Source organism: Eutrigla gurnardus (assembly GCF_963514095.1).
Source record: "Eutrigla gurnardus genome assembly, chromosome: 14".
In the NCBI taxonomy this organism is placed as follows: domain Eukaryota; kingdom Metazoa; phylum Chordata; class Actinopteri; order Perciformes; family Triglidae; genus Eutrigla; species Eutrigla gurnardus.
In genome coordinates this window covers 18,525,906-18,543,745 of record NC_139937.1, presented here as the reverse complement: position 1 = coordinate 18,543,745, position 17,840 = coordinate 18,525,906, and the positions used below count along the sequence as shown (strand labels likewise).

At 42.4% G+C, this 17,840-nt stretch overlaps 1 protein-coding gene across 1 annotated transcript; it reads left to right on the top strand.

Annotated features, from left to right (window-relative positions):
- The first annotated feature begins 419 nt into the window (after positions 1 to 419).
- On the top strand, positions 420 to 14,210 carry pik3r4 (phosphoinositide-3-kinase, regulatory subunit 4). Its single transcript, XM_084025974.1, has 20 exons — positions 420 to 1,152; positions 1,360 to 1,493; positions 2,109 to 2,319; positions 2,402 to 2,794; positions 2,907 to 3,041; positions 3,118 to 3,339; positions 3,485 to 3,658; positions 4,046 to 4,191; positions 4,279 to 4,482; positions 5,748 to 5,949; positions 7,673 to 7,764; positions 9,482 to 9,704; positions 10,529 to 10,694; positions 10,825 to 10,989; positions 11,065 to 11,276; positions 11,753 to 11,884; positions 12,001 to 12,101; positions 12,502 to 12,590; positions 13,075 to 13,195; positions 13,462 to 14,210. The coding sequence occupies exons 1-20, from the start codon at positions 435 to 437 to the stop codon at positions 13,630 to 13,632; spliced, it is 4,011 nt and encodes a 1,336-aa protein (XP_083882100.1). The 5' UTR covers positions 420 to 434; the 3' UTR covers positions 13,633 to 14,210.
- Positions 14,211 to 17,840: the final 3,630 nt, after the last annotated feature.

Genomic DNA, 17,840 nt, shown 5'->3' with positions numbered 1-17,840 from the left:
CACATCTGTTATTTTCTCCACAGTGGTAGAAAGAAATTAAGTACTTAAGTACTGCTTTTACATACACATTTGAGGTACAATTTCAATTTAACTTGAGTATTTCCATTTCTCATAACCTGATCTTTGTATGAGATTTTTCTTTGTGTTTCCACTGTTTTATAAAATACAGTGGACTTTGGGGACATGGCTCATTAAAAAGCCAAGACCATGTGTCCTGAGGTGAATTCCAGAAAGGTTAGTTAACATTGAGCTTGTGAGAAGAGGCATACTTGGGTTTTTCCGTTCCAGAAAGAGAGTGAACTTAAACTTTAGGTCAGTTACCATGGTAACTGACTCTTTGAGCCTAACCTGCTCTTAGTGCCTGTGTGAAATGTTGCTGTGAATTCCTCTAACTGATTTTTATTGTCACCATTCCACAGGCGTGTGAAGGTGTGATGGGGAACCAGCTAGCGGGTATCGCCCCCTCACAGATCCTGTCTGTGGACAGCTACTTCTCGGACATCAACGACCATGAGTATGACAAGAGCCTGGGCAGCACCCGTTTCTTCAAGGTGGCCCGGGCCAAACACCGGGAGGGCTTAGTGGTGGTCAAAGTCTTTGCCATCCAGGACCCTTCGCTGCCTCTCACCAGCTACAAACAGGAGCTGGAGGAGCTGAAGATCCGGCTGCACTCCTGCCAGAACTGCCTGCCCTTCCAGAAGACCTCCTTGACGGAGAAAGCGGCCATCTTGTTCCGTCAGTATGTCCGGGACAACCTGTACGACCGCATCAGCACCCGTCCCTTCCTCAACAACGTGGAGAAGCGCTGGCTGGCCTTCCAGATCCTCAACGCCGTCGATCAGGCACATAAAGCCGGCGTTCGCCACGGCGACATCAAGACGGAGAATGTGATGGTGACCAGCTGGAACTGGGTGCTGCTCACTGACTTTGCCAGCTTCAAGCCCACATACCTGCCTGAGGACAACCCAGCCGACTTCAACTACTTCTTCGACACGTCCAGACGGCGGACGTGCTACATCGCTCCAGAGAGGTTCGTGGATGGAAGCATGTTTACCACAGAGAGTGACCAGAATACACCGCTGGTGGACCTAACTAACAACAACCAGAGGAGCAGAGGGGAGCTCAGACAGGCCATGGACATCTTCTCTGCAGGTACAGACACATCTGGAGGCTCTCCAGCAGGGTCCAAGCAGGAGGAATTGAATATTATGAAAGCATCTACTAGATGTTAGGAAGAAATTATGCAGCGCACAGATAGGGCTGTTGGAACAAGCTGATATATATATTGCGACATGCAAAAATAGACGATGTCATGTAGGCGATGATCCTTAATGTGATTATGTATATTTGTGTGTTCAGGCTGTGTGATAGCAGAGCTCTTCACTGAGGGCGTCCCTCTCTTCGATCTGTCGCAGCTGCTGGCGTATCGTAAAGGACACTTCCAGACGGAGCACGTTCTCATGAAGATTGAGGACGGCAGCATCCGAGAACTGGTACTGATCCCGTACAGGACATAGTCGTTTACAGTCTGTTCTATCTGAAGGAATATATGTCACTCGATCGTCGTCAGGGCTCCAGACTAACTTTTTTCATCGGTTGCACTTGTGCACCTAACTTTTCCATTTAGGTGCAACAGCACATTATTTAGGTGTACCCAACGTTTTTCACTGCACCTTTTGCACCTTTTATACCTTTTCTTTACAGTTCCCATATATACTGGTGATGTCTTAACACATATTGTAATTGACTATAAATAGGAATAAAGATAAGGGGGAAAAAAGATAAAGATGAATATTTTTATCTTTATTTAAATCTCAACACAAACTCCACACTGTTTCGGTTTGTGGCTGCCTGGCACTGAAACGATGCAGGGAAGGGAGGGGGGCTGCACGGCTTACCACACACCTGTCAAGGTACAGGTTGTTTCTTGCGCTTTTGTAACGTTTTGATTTGGAACTTTGATGGTCGTCTCACAGAATCCTTAGTTTGACAGTAGTTTCTGTTGCTCTACAGGGTTCCAGGTCCTCTAACTGAGTTATTAATTTGATTGCAGTTCATGCCACTCTACAGTGTTCAAGGTTCTCTAAAAGTGTCCTTTCCTGTCTCAGGTAGCTCAGATGGTGCAGAGGGAGCCTGAGAAGCGTCTGACAGCAGAGGAGTATCTCAAGCAGCAGAGAGGGAAAACCTTCCCAGACATCTTCTACACCTTCCTGCAGCCATACATGGCTCAGTTCGCCAAAGAGACCTTTCAGTCTGCAGATGAGCGAGTGCTCGTTATCCGCAAAGACCTGGACAACATTCTGCTCAACCTGCGAGGGGGTGAGAGGGGAAACATTCTGGTGGTTGCACAATGACAATCCTTTTCTTCTGTATTTAAAAAAACCTCCTGTTTCGTCTCCAGGCTCTTCTTCTTCCTCCTCATCTCAGGACAGGGATGGCGTGCTGAGCTCCAGGGAGGAGCAGGGCCTCATCGTCCTGGTTTCGGTTATCACCTCCTGCTTGCAGACGCTGCACTCCTGTGACTCCAAGCTCGCGGCGTTGGAGCTCATCTTGCACCTGGCTCCGCGGCTCAGCGTCGACATCTTGCTCGACCGCATCACGCCCTACCTGTTGCACTTCAGCAACGATCCCGTTCCCCGCGTGCGCGCTCAGGCTGTGCGAACTCTGGCCAAAGTACTGGCGCTGGTGAAGGAGGTACCGAGAAATGACGTCAACATCTACCCAGAGTACATCTTGCCAGGCATTGCCCACCTGGCCCAGGACGACGCCACCATTGTAAGGCTGGCGTATGCAGGTAAGTGGATTTTTGGGGGTCGGAATATAAACCTGGCTAAAAGACTGGCTGTAATTTGCAAGAAGTTGTTTAAGACCTTTTTCTTTATTCTTGTCTTCCCGGTGATGTTTAGAGAACATTGCTCATCTGGCAGAGAGTGCACTGCGTTTCCTGGAGTTGGTTCAGGAAAACAACGTGAACACGGAGCAAGACCTGAGCGGAGAGGACACGGAGGAAATACTCCACCCCAACGAGAACTACGACTCAGGTACAGAAACGCACAGAAACGGAAACCGCTGCTCTGATGTGTCTATTTGTGCGATAAACATGTTGTGCATTGACAGAGCTGCAGGCGTTGCATGAGATGGTGCAGCAGAAGGTGGTGACGCTGCTCAGCGACTCGGAGAACATCGTCAAACAGTCACTGATGGAGAACGGCATCACGCGACTCTGCGTCTTCTTCGGCCGGCAGAAAGCCAACGACGTGCTGCTGTCTCACATGATCACCTTCCTCAACGACAAGAACGACTGGCATCTGCGCGGAGCTTTCTTTGACAGCATTGTGGGTAAGAAAACATCACAAATGAGTCAGAAGAGAATCTCCAGCTGAACGTTTTGGTGCACTGTTTATCTGTCTGACCAGGTAATCTGTTGACGACCTGCTCAGGTAAAAGCTGGTACAGTACAGTTTGTTTATTTCCTTTTCTGAAGGTGTGGCTGCGTACGTTGGCTGGCAGAGCTCCTCCATCTTGAAGCCTCTCCTCCAGCAGGGTCTGAGTGACACCGAGGAGTTCGTCATCTACAAAGCTCTGAACTCTCTCACCTGTATGTGTCACCTGGGTCTGCTGCAGAAACCTCATATCTACGAGTTCGTCAGTGACATTGGTAAGGTCGGGGGGAACGCCACGCCGTGATAGACATGCTGGATGTTAGTCTGTCTACTGGACATGTGATTCAGTCATGAGTCACTGCAATCCGTCTGTCGGTCTAGACAGAAATATCTCAACCACTGTTGGAGGGATTATCATGAAATGTTGTGCAGACCTTCATGTTGTCTTTATTATGACTTTTCCAACATTCAAGAACCAGTATTTACTTTCAGACATGTAACATAATAATACCTTTTATTTCTACAGCATCTTTCAAAACAAAGTGACAGAATAATTTACAGGAAAAAACTATTTAGAACATGAGATATAAAACAAGATGATTACGACGACACCGGCTGCAGAGTGTGTCATCATACAATGTCTCCTCTCTGGCTTGGCGTAGCTCCGTTCCTGTGTCACCCCAACCTGTGGATCCGTTACGGGGCGGTGGGCTTCATCACCGTCATCGCACAGCACCTCAACGTAGCCGACGTCTACTGCAAGCTGATGCCCCACCTCAACCCCTTCATCACCCAGCCTATCATCCAGGTGGGTCCTCGTCATCACCATCCTAGTACAACTTCATCCTCTATCACTCCTCCTCACCTGTCCTCGCCTGTCTCTGTCCATCCTCAGATCGATAAGGAGCTGGTCCTGCTGAGTGTCCTGAAGGAACCAGTCAGTCGTTCCATCTTCGACTATGCCCTGCGCTCCAAAGATATCGCCAGCCTGTTTCGCCACCTGCTGCTTCGGCAGAAGAAGCGTGCAGGATCTATCCCAGAATGCCCCACACCTGACGACCCGGCCATCGCTCAGCTACTCAAGAAGCTGCTCTCACAGGTCAGAACAACGCTGCTCATACAGAAATGCACGGTACTTAAAAATAAGGGAAACCTTCCAAAGGCTCCCGCAAATGTTCAATGATCTCCGAATTGATATATGGTAGGGATGCACAGATACCACTTTTTATCAGACCAAGTACAAATACTTGTAATTTCAGTACTTGCCGATACCAAGTTTGATTCATAATTTTGTAAAATGTTTTAATTTTCATCAGCTAATTATTTTCTGACTGTAAAAAATAATATCCCAGCATTATTCAAAGTGATTAACAATGTTTGACATACATGTGTGTCATAAAGCCAGCAGTTATATTCAGTATCATCACTAGAGGGAGTTAGTTTCCACATGTTGTTTTAGACTTATTCAGTCACTAATAACTTACACTAATATCTTGGTCTGGTCGCGCCTTGATTATCACCTTCGTTTATAACCATCACAACAGGATCTCCTGGACGGCTGTCTTGCATACAGCGTTGTAAGGGAGTTTTGTCTTCGTCTATATCTTTGTCTGCCTTCACCACTAGAATCCCTGACTGTCATTGGACTTGAGTTGAGTTTTCATCATCAGAGGAGTGTTCTGTCTGCTTCTGATAAAGCATGCAGACACTTCCTAATGCAGTACTCTTTGATCAGTGATGATTCAGGGTCTCGTTTCCTCAGAATGAAACCACAAGGGTTTACTGACTCGCACTGGAGCTGCAGCTTTTAGATGAAGTTTAGACCTTTTTTTTTTTTTAAACTCCATCTGGAAAGCTGAACAGTCAGTGTTCGGGAATATTTTTGTTTTAATGTTCTGAGGAAAAACCACATATCTGTGAAACATTATTCAACCACGCACACAATGATCGGCGTGGTTAACACATGGAGCTCACATTGAATTGATCCATGCAGTTGAAAAGACGTGGCATTTTTTCCAAGCACATGAGTTGAAGCTGTGGAATTCGATTTGAAGGATTGGTTCCTGGAGTGCTTGATTTTCTATTTCTGTCAAGAACTTTGATCTATTTTCTTACTTTGCTTTCATGTTTAGTTCTCTAACTCTTACAGCTGTTATAGTATTTACAATAAACAGAAACATGTTTATGTAAATGGCTGCTCTTTAATTTACTGAGAGGAAGGTGTAATCCTGTATTCAAAATTTTGTTTAAAACGTTTTCACTTTATAGAGTGAGTCTGCCCTGAAAAAAAACAAGAAAATCAAACAAAGAAGACTTCCTCGTCCTCGCGTTGACTCTGTCCTGTTTGCCGTCCTCTGTTTGCAGGGGATGACCGAGGCGGAGGAGGACAAGCTGCTGGCACTCAAAGATTTCATGCTGAAATCCAACAAGGCCAAAGCCAACATGGGCGAGCAGAGTCACCTGGGAGAGGCCGTTCAGACGGGCGTCATCGACCTCGCCACGCTGGGCATCACCGGCCGTCAGGTGGACCTGGTTAAACCCAAGGCTGAGCCTGAAGACAAGAGGGGTAATCCACATCCTGATCTACTATGTACACACAATGAAACCGTCACGTCTTCTTCAGCTCTGTGATATTTTTTAGTTGAGTTTCATGGTCATACCTTTGTAGAAGGTCACTGTAAAGCAGGACTCTGGACCTACTCCCTACTGAATCACAACATAATCGTGATAGCATCGTATCGTGATAATATCGTATCGTGATAATATCGTATCGTGATAATATCGTATCGTGATAATATCGTATCGTGAGAATATCGTATCGTGAGAATATCGTATCGTGAGAACATCGTATCGTGAGAACATTGTATCGTGAGAACATCGTATTGCGATAACTTTGTATCGCGAGAACATCGTATCGCGAGAACATCGTATCGCGAGAACATCGTATCGTGAGAACATCTGATCGTGAGAACATCGTATCGTGAGAACATCGTATCGTGAGAACATCGTATCGTGAGAACATCGTATCGTGGTATCGTGAGAACATCGTATCGTGAGAACATCGTATCGTGAGAACATTGTATCGTGAGAACATTGTATCGTGAGAACATTGTATCGTGAGAACATTGTATCGTGAGAACATCGTATCGTGACCTAAGTGTTCTGAAAACATTGTATATAAATAGAGCTATAAGAAGGCTGTTACAGAATACAAGCACCTGCTGTTGAAATGCATTTCCATATGGAACTTGTTAATACGTTTAAAAAAAGATCAGTGGATCTGAATGTGAAGCTTTTCCTGAGGATGGTGCTAGAGGAAAGGCAGGAATGAGTCACATTTGTTGTGACCTGCATTCACCATGAAGTCCAGACAAACCCAGTGAGAATTATCAAAGCTTCCTCCCCTCTTGAATTCCGGCTCACAACCAGCTCTGTTCCAGATGTTTCTCTGAAATTCAAACAAGATTACAGTTGTCTGCAGCCCAACCACGAAAGAAGTCTGGAGGAAAGTCCCCCTCTAATCTCTCACATGAATCACTTTGTGGTCTCCACATGCATCAGTCTACACTGTAGAAAATGCTCATCTCATCAGCATATCCCTACTCTGTTAATTGTATTGCACCAATCACATTGTCAAATTCCTTGTATGTGCAAACACACTTAGCAATAAGCCATTCTGATGATGATGATGATGATGATGATTATTATTGTTATTGTTATTATTTGGGCCTGAGCATTGATGAAGTCTGAGCCGAGGACCTTTTGTTCTTGTTGTTATGAAATTACTTTTAGCATTCCATACTGAATGTTATTGGGTTATTGAGACATGCAAAAAAAAGTTTCTTAGATGTACCGTTTAAAACTGCTCGTCAACAGTAAGGGTCTGTGTGTACTTCCTGCCAGCTGATGTGGTTCACATAAACTGGGACACATTTAGATTGTTTCCAGCTGTTTTCTCCAGTAATGTGCTGGATCAATGTAGCAGGCCGTTCATGATAGACCTGGCCTGAATGATCCATCACATAACAGAGTGAAGACCATCATGATCATTCAGTTTGTCAATCCTTGTTTTTAAAGTCTCTCTATTCTTAAAAGAACACCCTCGGTTCTGATGAGTCTTGTTACAGCTCATAGGATCCAGATCTTCAGTCTAGTTTGACACTTTTTGCAGTGTAACTAGAACCAGTTGTGGTGCTGGTGTTTTTAACATCTTACCAAACATTTCTAGACTCTTGAGTTAATTGTGGCCGGAGAAACATCTCAACATCCTGTTTTCTTTTCTCCTGCAGCAAGGAAGCACACAAAGCAGGACTCGACGATGAACGAGGAGTGGAAGAGCATGTTTGGGTCACAGGAAACGCCAGCCGCCCTGCCCTCCACGGTAACACCAGCCTCAGCCTGACTCATTTATGTGTGGGACATAAATCACTCTCATTAAAACGTGGCACATTGATTTGTTAATGTTATCAATGTGTTACTCTGAAACTCAATCCAACCGTTTAGTCCAGGCATCACATTAAAGAGGTGAAGATGAGCGTACCTGTGTAAGTTTCTCATTAAAACAGAGAGGGTGATTCATCCAGCTATAAAGTGTCCTCATCGTAAAGCAGCATTAGTGACCTGATGTTAATGGCAGCTCACTTCTAAAATACAACCACTTGAGGTTGTAGACCAACTGAGAAGAGTTTTCATCTGCTGAGCTGATCAGAAACACACACAATCTGTATTTAAACATCACTGAGAAGAGGCGACTCAACTACAAAAACAGTATTTTAAGTAGTTCTTTGGTCAGATCTGGCTTATTTTGGGGGGGAAAAACAGAGGAAAATGAACATGCTTAAAAAATTTAGACCTTTGTGCTGACGCTGTTTCTGCGGTCTGAGGTCTAACTTTTCAGCCAATCGTTGACCTCCCTTATTATTGGCTCCATTGATGAATTTTCTGTTGATCCGATGATTAATTTGCTAATCATTTCAACCCTGTTACTTATCAAATCAGGTTTATATTCGGACTAATTGAAGTCAGCATGAGAAACAAGAACAAAATGTTTTCTGAAGCCCTGCGTTGATTTTGAAGAACTTGCTGTGAATAGAATCACCCCCACTTTTTAACATGCCTAGAGGCACAACTGAGGAAAACTGGCATTGCTTTAGTTCTCTTCCTGTGGCGGTACTTATTCCCTTGTTCCCTATATGTTTTCTCTACAGTACCTCCTTCATTATATATTTGGAGAATACTTCAACTTCACATGTTAATTGCTGATTATTTCACACAATACAATTCATTTAAAAGAAATACGCTTTTGCATAATATTATGTACCTTTTAAAAGGATGAACTAAAAGGGAGATTAGAGGAGATCCTGGTTTTAGAGTTGACTTTTAGGGTGAATTACTTTGTGTCGGTTACATATTGTGGTTTGTATTTATCTTTTCATGACTTTGAAATGAAGCTTGATGAATGTGTTTCTGATTTAACATCTCTCCTTCAGCCAAGTTTCCACTCTGAATGTGCCAAGATATGCATTTTATATGTGACTATTGACCAATGAAAACATACAAAACTAATCTAATCTAGTGTTTATGTTTAAACTAAATACAGATTGGTCTGTTTTGATTTAACAGAGATATTTAATAGCGTAACATTGTTTAAAAAAGAAAATATGTTATTGACGTCAACCTCTGGTTCTGAAAAGTGAAGCCAAGCGGAAGTACCTTAAAGCTCCATTCTCCCTGCTGGCCATCAGGGGACGACTCCTCTCTGATTGTGTAGAAGTCTATGAGAAAACTTCTCTCTTGATTTATTATCTCAGGAAACAGTGTTCAGATCCACATGTCGCTCCTCCACAGTCCAAATATGGGCACTTCCTTCACTGGTGGCAAAAATACCAAGATGGCGATGGACAAAATGGTTTCAAAACCATAGTCTACAATGCAATGGGGGACGTAACCATGACTACGTTGACTTCTTTTATAGTCTATGTCCCAAAGCAAATAACGAAGCATCTCTGATGAACACCAACTCTGACTCTCCGTCTATCAAAGGCAGTGATTAGACCTGATCCATCAGTCGGTAAACTCAGGACATGATGTGTTTGCAGGTTGTTGATGGGCCGGCCAGTCAGATCAGGAAGAGCGCCGTGGCCACGGCGGTGCCTGTGCTACAGTCGTTGACGGGGGGCCCCACCTACCAGCGACGCATCAACACCTGCAAGGCGGAGCTGCAGCAGCTGGTGCAGCAGAAGAGGGAGCAGTGCAGCGCTGAGCGCATGGCTAAACAGATGATGGAGAGTGCTGAGTGGGAGAGTCGGCCACCTCCACCTGGTAATACACACACAAACACACACACACACACACACCTCTTTGATGTCAGGGAGATCTTTCATGTGACATGTTATGACAACATGACTACACATATATGGAAGTGTGCATATATTAGTGTTACATTTTCTATGTCAACCTGGTTGTCTTTAAATTTAGATATTTATGTCTTAAACACAAATTAATGTTATTTCCAGACCAGTCACTATATAAACTCATTAGTATCTCATATTCATAAGTGAAGTTTATAGACAATGAAGGAGACAGACATCACTCGAGGGATGTCAATTTTGGTTAATTTGACTTTCAATAGGGCCTAAGTCCCGCCCCTTCCTGTGTCCTCATGGGACAGTCGTATGGATATATGGGATAGTCAACTGAGAGAGACCAATAACATTGTGATCCTGTTTGAATTGCACCATGAATTCCACACGTGATGTGAAAACACTGAGCTCAACAGTTGGACTACAGACAGCTGAGTGTTACAACGTACTTAAAAAGGTGATAAAATAACACAAACACCAAGAGGGCAACAAGCTTATTACTCCAGGTTTGTCAACAACAGAACACATGAACAGTTCCAGGTGTTCCAGGTGTCCCCCCCCCCCCTATTAATTGGGGTGTTGCCATCAGCAGAACTCTTGAGTTAATGAAAGAAAGAAGGTAAACATGTTATACAGTTCAGGAAAGTATTTAGCTTTCAGAATCCATGAACCAACTGTTCGTTGTTCAGTCGTTGTATTATTAAGGACAGTTTGAATCCACACAGACCGAAGCCACAACTGTTTGGACTCGTCGAGTCTTAGAGGTGTAACTGTGTGTTTCAGGGTGGCACCCTAAAGGGTTGCTAGTGGCTCACCTCCACGAACACAAGGCTGCTGTGAACCGCATCAGAGTCTCAGACGAACACTCCATCTTCGCCACGGCGTCCAACGACGGTACCGTTAAAGTCTGGGACAGTCAGAAGATGGAGGGAAAGACCACGACCACCAGGTGAGTCTTTACAATGACTGACAAGACAAGAGACCACGTTACTGAAACGGTAGAGGACGTGACCGGTGACCACATGACTGAAACACTATACTCTTGACTGCTGTATGTTGACAGCGTTGTCCTCCTACAGGTCAGTGTTGACTTATTCTCGTGTCGGCGGTCACGTGAAGACGTTGACCTTCTGTCAGGGGTCACATTACTTGGCGGTGGCTTCAGATAATGGATCCATCCAGCTGCTGGCAGTCGAAGCAAACAAACCACCAAAATCCCCCAAAGTTCAGCCCTTCCAGACCAGGTAACTGAAACACAGCCTGAGGTTAAACCTCTGTCCTGATGGATGACGTGTCTCATCATGGGTCCTTCCTCTCAGGTCTCTGGACCTGCAGGAGGACGGCTGTGCCGTCGACATCCACCATTTTAACTCGGGAGCTCAGTCGGTGCTGGCGTACGCCACCGTCAACGGCTCGCTGGTCGGTTGGGACCTTCGCTCCAACTCCAACGCCTGGACCCTCCGCCACGACCTCCGCCTCGGACTCATCACCTCCTTCACCGTTGACATGCACCAGTGCTGGCTCTGCCTAGGTCTGAGTTTGTGTGTGTGGGCCTATTGTCATCTGTTTGGTCCAGTTTCAGGTTAAAAGCATCGTAGTAGGACTTTTCATCCCGTCCTCACTACTTCAAAGGACAGTTTGTAGGTCAAGATTAGGTTCAGATATCATCAGATTTAAGTGAAAGTATGGTCAGAGTTTGGGGTTCGTCACTGACTTGTGATGGTTAATGCATTTGTGCATTAGAGTCCTCACAAGTATATATGGAACCATCAACTATCCATCAACTGTAATCTGATGTTTTCATATAAAAACCTTAACGCAGTAGCCGCAGAAACAAAGGATAGAAAGGATAAAAAATACAATGTGCAGCTTTTTAGGATTCATAAATGTTTTCTGAAAACATTAAAATATGTAAAATTTAGAATAAAAAAGATGGAATACCTGGAAAAACATGCATCCCATACATACGAAGGGCGAAAACTAACTCCCTGTTCTCTCCCTCTACAGGTACAAGCAGCGGCACCATGGCCTGCTGGGATATGCGGTTCCAGCTGCCTATCTCAAACCACTCCCACCCTTCCCGAGCACGAATCAGGCGACTGCTGATGCATCCCCTCTACCAATCATCTGTCATCGCAGGTCTGTCACATTTTATATTATTAATGTCACATATATATAATAGTAGTTTAGCTCAGTGAACAAGTAGAGAAAAATTACTATAACATTTCTGTCCGTCTCTTTGTGTCTGCGTGCAGCTGTCCAGGGGAATAATGAAGTGTCAATGTGGGACATGGAAACCGGTGATCGTAAATTCACCCTGTGGGCGAGCTCTGCACCTCCACTCTCTGAGATGCAGGTAGGTGTACTCCAGCCCTCCTCTGTTCTCTACCTGCTCAGGTTCTCTGTTCTCTAGCTGCTCAGGTTCTCTGTTCTCTGCCTGCTCAGGTTCTCTGTTCTCTGCCTGCTCAGGTTCTCTGTTCTCTACCTGCTCATGTTCTCTGTTCTCTACCTGCTCGGGTTCTCTGTTCTCTACCTGCTCGGGTTCTCTGTTCTCTACCTGCTCGGGTTCTCTGTTCTCTGCCTGCTCGGGTTCTCTGTTCTCTACCTGCTCAGGTTCTCTGTTCTCTACCTGCTCAGGTTCTCTGTTCTCTACCTGCTCAGGTTCTCTGTTCTCTACCTGCTCAGGTTCTCTGTTCTCTACTTGCTCAGGTTCTCTGTTCTTTACCTGCTCAGGTTCTCTGTTCTCTACCTTGCAGCCATCTCCTCACAGTGTTCATGGAATCTACTGTAGTCCTGCTGATGGGAACCCTCTTCTGCTGACTGCTGGATCTGACATGAGGATCAGGTCTGAACCAGAACAACAAACCTCACTGTAACATAAAACATAATGAAGGTTTAAAAATACAGGCAGCTCTTTTTTTTACTCTTTGCTTATTCAGAACATCTAAAGGTATTAAATTAGTTATGAAATGTCAACACCTCTACACTAATACGTCAATAAAACTGTTCTCAAACTGCTAGTAGACCTTGGACCTCTACAGGGCTCAGGGGTCATCTAAATATGTCTGAAGTTCAGTTCAGCCTCTAGAACCGGTCATCCTGGTTCGAGAATAAACTGAAAATGTGTGAAGGGATTGTTTCATTCAGCAGTCTAAACAGACACCAGAGCAGCAGCTGTCCTTCAGCAGTCGCTGTGGTAAAACTGTGTTTCACAGCAGCAACAACAAATCCTCACACGTCCAAACACATTCTGCATGAACCCAGATGAGAAAAACAGGATTTACTTCAATGTTTTCAAAGTATTGATAGATGGGTTGTGTGTTGTTCAGGTTCTGGGACTTGGCGTATCCTGAGAGGTCATACATCGTGGCGGGAGGAGCCAACGACTCGCTGCACTGTCCGTCTGTCCTCTACAGCAGGAAGATCATCGAAGGAACTGAAGTGGTTCAGGTGAGCCTCTCAGCTCGAAGCCAGACGTTACGAAACACAAATCCCCACTTTTAAAGAAGGTGGTTGAAGGAACGAAACACAGAGGCTCAAACAAGCTTGAAGACTTATGATGCAAAGCAGAGAAATGGCACAATTTATTTTTAATAATTATACATATAGTCAAACATCTTGAAGTAGTTATGAGAGTGAGAGTGCACGTCGGGCCATGGAATGAATTCAGTCAAACGCCACAGCCCCTTTCTAGTAAAACCTTTTCATTTCTACAGGAGATCCACAGTAAACAGAAGAGCGGCGTGGTGGAGGACTCGCCTCGCCGTGGCCCAGAATCCCTCCCTGTGGGACACCATGACATCATCACTGACATCGCCACCTTTCAGACAACACAAGGCTTCATCGTCACCTCGTCCAGAGACGGCATCGTCAAAGTGTGGAAGTGAGGACACGGCGGCACAAAAACAGAGAAACATTTAGTCTCCAACATGAGAGACTTTCATGTCATGTGATTGGTTGAGACAGGAAGTGATCAATTTGGATCAATGAACTTCAGCATTTTTATTTTTCACTGTAGTTGAGGAACAACTCCTCTCATTGGCTGCTTCTGATGATGCGTTAAATGGTCCTGTTCCTCATATCTACAGAGGACAAGTTTCTGCCTTACGTTACTAATTTGTGCACTCAATATGGTGATAATGATGAACATTAGAAGGAGGTCAAAGGTCACAGTGTTTAACAAGTGAATTCAAGTTACAGTTATTAGCTCTTAACGGGTGGAGTCCCAGATTTTCCTTCGTGGGGAAAAAATGTGCATTGAATTCACGAATAGTAATTATTTTAGGGCTGTACTGATTCGTCATTACATTGACATTCAAATTCTAAAATCAACATTTTAATCCTGCACAGCTTCTTTGCTTTTCTTGTCTATTAATTATGTTTGAGGCTTGTATTTGTGCCAGTGTCATTTAAAGATCTGCTCCACTAATATTGAGATTATTCTGTTGGAAGAATAAGAGATGGAGGCCGCTGTAGAATTGTCTGTTTGTGTCGTCCAAAAAATTCAAATAACTTTCAAGCCAAATTTATTGAATAAAGATATAACTTTCAAAATGTCGAAAAAGTTTTTATCAAAATAATCAGTTTTAAGGGGAACTGTTCTGAAGGCAGCGCTGATGCATTATATTCATAAAAAAAAAAATTAGGATTTTTTTATTTTCTAGGGTGATGAGGTCAAAATATGACAAACCTCAGAAAAAGCTTTCGCTGTAAAAACGACATTTTGGTAGAGCCCTAATAAAAGGAAAACAGAATAATTAATAAAGAATAATAAAAAAAACATTTTCTTTCTGACACAGTAACTTTTTCAGGTTCAGTGTGTTTTTGGAGATCTGGTCCAAGTGGGGCTTAAATGTGAGATCTGGACTGACCTAGAATCTGATTAAAATCTTTGTTAATAATCATCAGTGGAAAAAACTGCATTTAAAACACTCATGGCTGTTCCTTTTGTGGTTTTCTGGCAGACCAGATTCCTCTAATTAAATATAATTACAAGCAGAAGAACTGTGAGCCACATTATCTCCATCATATAGAAACAGAAATGACCAACTATAATCTGTATTATATCTATTTATAACTATAATCTCATTGCGCTTTTAGCTGTGATGGATCTTATTTCTAGTCTTTTCTTGTCCCCTAAAATCTATTTAAACTAACTTTTCTTTCTGTCTGTACAAATGTTATTTTAAAGTCTCCATTCTATCATGTTTTACTTGCATTTTTTTCATGTTTGTCCATCTGTTAAATAAATCAATTAAATTCTCCTCAAATGATTGATTGGTTGAATTATTCAGTGTAGGTTAAAAAAAAGAAGCAGTTTGAGAGAGGGGGACAATATTCAGAGAAAAAAGGAGCAGAGTCGGAAGGCAAAGCTCTCAGATTTACCTGCCCATCTCAATCCACCCCTCACCTACGGTCACAAGATTTGGGTAGTGACAGAGACCGAATGAGATCGCAAATACAAGCAGCCAAAATTATTTTCCTTCATAGGCTGGCTGTGCTCCGAAAAAGTAATGAAAAAAGTATATCATATTATGTAAAAAAAAAATTGAAAAAAGTAAAATTATAGTATGTCGAAAAAGTAATGAAAAAAGTTTGTTATAGTACGTTGAAAAGTCATATTATAGTATGTCAAAAAGAAAATACTAAAAAAATTATAGTTGAAAAAGAATACTGAACTACGGAAGCCCTAAACTACGGAAGCCCTAAACGGTTTCCTCTCTATCCACCGCTAAATACAAAGGTGTCTATGCAAGAAAATAATCTTTAAAAAAAAAAGCCTTGATCATATTGTTAAAAAAAGGTCATGCTATAGCATGTCGAAAATTCACGAAAAAGTCAGTCAGAATATATTCATAAAAAAATATTTAAAATTGTTAGAGTCATAAAAATCGCCATAAAAAGCCATGATCAATTTTTTCAGGAAAAAAAAAGTCATACTATAGCATGTTGAAAAAAAAGTGAAAAATCGAAAAAATTCATAAAATGTTGTAAAAATGATGTAAAAGTCCTAACATATGCTTCTATATCGCGTGCCAATCAAAATCTGAGTGTAGTGAGTCCAAAACAGTCATAAAAAGGCTTATTCATGGCAGGCAGGTGGTTGAGTGGTTAGAGTGCATGCCATTTACCCATGTCTGCATATATGCAGCAGCCTCAGGTTCGAATCCCGGCTGGAGATCCTTTGATACATGTCACATCCCCCTCTCTCTCCCATGTTTCCTCTCTATCCACCGCTAAATACAAAGGTGTCTATGCAGGAAAATAATCTTTAAAAAAAAAAGCCTTGATCATATTGTTAAAAAAAGGTCATGCTATAGCATGTCGAAAATTCACGAAAAAGTCAGTCAGAATATATTCATAAAAAAATATTTAAAATTGTTAAAGAGTCATAAAAATCGCTCATATCGCTTGATGCACCAAGTCTTAGTGTAGTGAGTCCAAAACAGCCATAAAAAGGCTTATTCATGGCAGGCAGGTGGTTGAGTGGTTAGAGTGCATGCCATTTACCCATGTCTGCATATATGCAGCAGCCTCAGGTTCGAATCCCGGCTGGAGATCCTTTGATACATGTCACATCCCCCTCTCTCTCCCATGTTTCCTCTCTATCCACCGCTAAATACAAAGGTGTCTATGCAGGAAAATAATCTTTAAAAAAAAAAGCCTTGATCATATTGTTAAAAAAAGGTCATGCTATAGCATGTCGAAAATTCACGAAAAAGTCAGTCAGAATATATTCATAAAAAAATATTTAAAATTGTTAAAGAGTCATAAAAATCGCCATAAAAAGCCATGATCAATTTTTTCAGGAAAAAAAAAGTCATACTATAGCATGTCGAAAAAAAAGTGAAAAATCGACAAAATTCATAAAATGTTGTAAAAATGATGTAAAAGTCCTAACATGTGCTTCTATATCGCGTGTCAATCAAAATCTGAGTGTAGTGAGTGCAAAATAGTTATAAAAAGGCTTAGTCATATTCCCCCCCCCCAAAAAAAAAGTCATACTATAGCACGTCGAAAATTCACGAAAAAGTCAGTCAGGATATATTCATAAAAAAATATTTAAAATTGTTAAAAAGGCATAAAAATCGCTCATCTCGCTTGACGCGCCTAGTCTCAGTGTAGTGGGTCCAAAACAGCCATAAAAAGCCATGATCAATTTTTTCAGGCAAAAAAAAAGTCATACTATAGCATGTCGAAAAAAAAGTGAAAAATCGACAAAATTCATAAAATGTTGTAAAAATGATGTAAAAGTCCTAACATATGCTTCTATATCGCGTGCCAATCAAAATCTGAGTGTAGTGAGTCCAAAACAGTCATAAAAAGGCTTATTCATGGCAGGCAGGTGGTTGAGTGGTTAGAGTGCATGCCATTTACCCATGTCTGCATATATGCAGCAGCCTCAGGTTCGAATCCCGGCTGGAGATCCTTTGATACATGTCACATCCCCCTCTCTCTCCCATGTTTCCTCTCTATCCACCGCTAAATACAAAGGTGTCTATGCAGGAAAATAATCTTTAAAAAAAAAAGCCTTGATCATATTGTTAAAAAAAGGTCATGCTATAGCATGTCGAAAATTCACGAAAAAGTCAGTCAGAATATATTCATAAAAAAATATTTAAAATTGTTAAAGAGTCATAAAAATCGCTCATATCGCTTGATGCACCAAGTCTCAGTGTAGTGAGTCCAAAACAGCCATAAAAAGGCTTATTCATGGCAGGCAGGTGGTTGAGTGGTTAGAGTGCATGCCATTTAGCATGTCGAAAATTCACGAAAAAGTCAGTCAGAATATATTCATAAAAAAATATTTAAAATTGTTAAAGAGTCATAAAAATCGCTCATATCGCTTGATGCACCAAGTCTTAGTGTAGTGAGTCCAAAACAGCCATAAAAAGCCATGATCAATTTTTTCAGGCAAAAAAAAAGTCATACTATAGCATGTCAAAAAAAAAGGGAAAAATCGACAAAATTCATAAAATGTTGTAAAAATGATGTAAAAGTCCTAACATATGCTTCTATATCGCGTGTCAATCAAAATCTGAGTGTAGTGAGTGCAAAATAGTTATAAAAAGGCTTAGTCATATTCCCCCCCCCC

Excerpts from the sequence above, each read along its gene's own strand:
- pik3r4 (XM_084025974.1), top strand. The coding sequence starts at position 435 with ATGGGGAACCAGCTAGCGGGTATCGCCCCCTCACAGATCCTGTCTGTG. Across the intron at positions 7,765-9,481 it reads CAGCCGCCCTGCCCTCCACG|GTTGTTGATGGGCCGGCCAG; the intron begins GTAACACCAGCC and ends ATGTGTTTGCAG. Across the intron at positions 9,705-10,528 it reads GAGTCGGCCACCTCCACCTG|GGTGGCACCCTAAAGGGTTG; the intron begins GTAATACACACA and ends TGTGTGTTTCAG.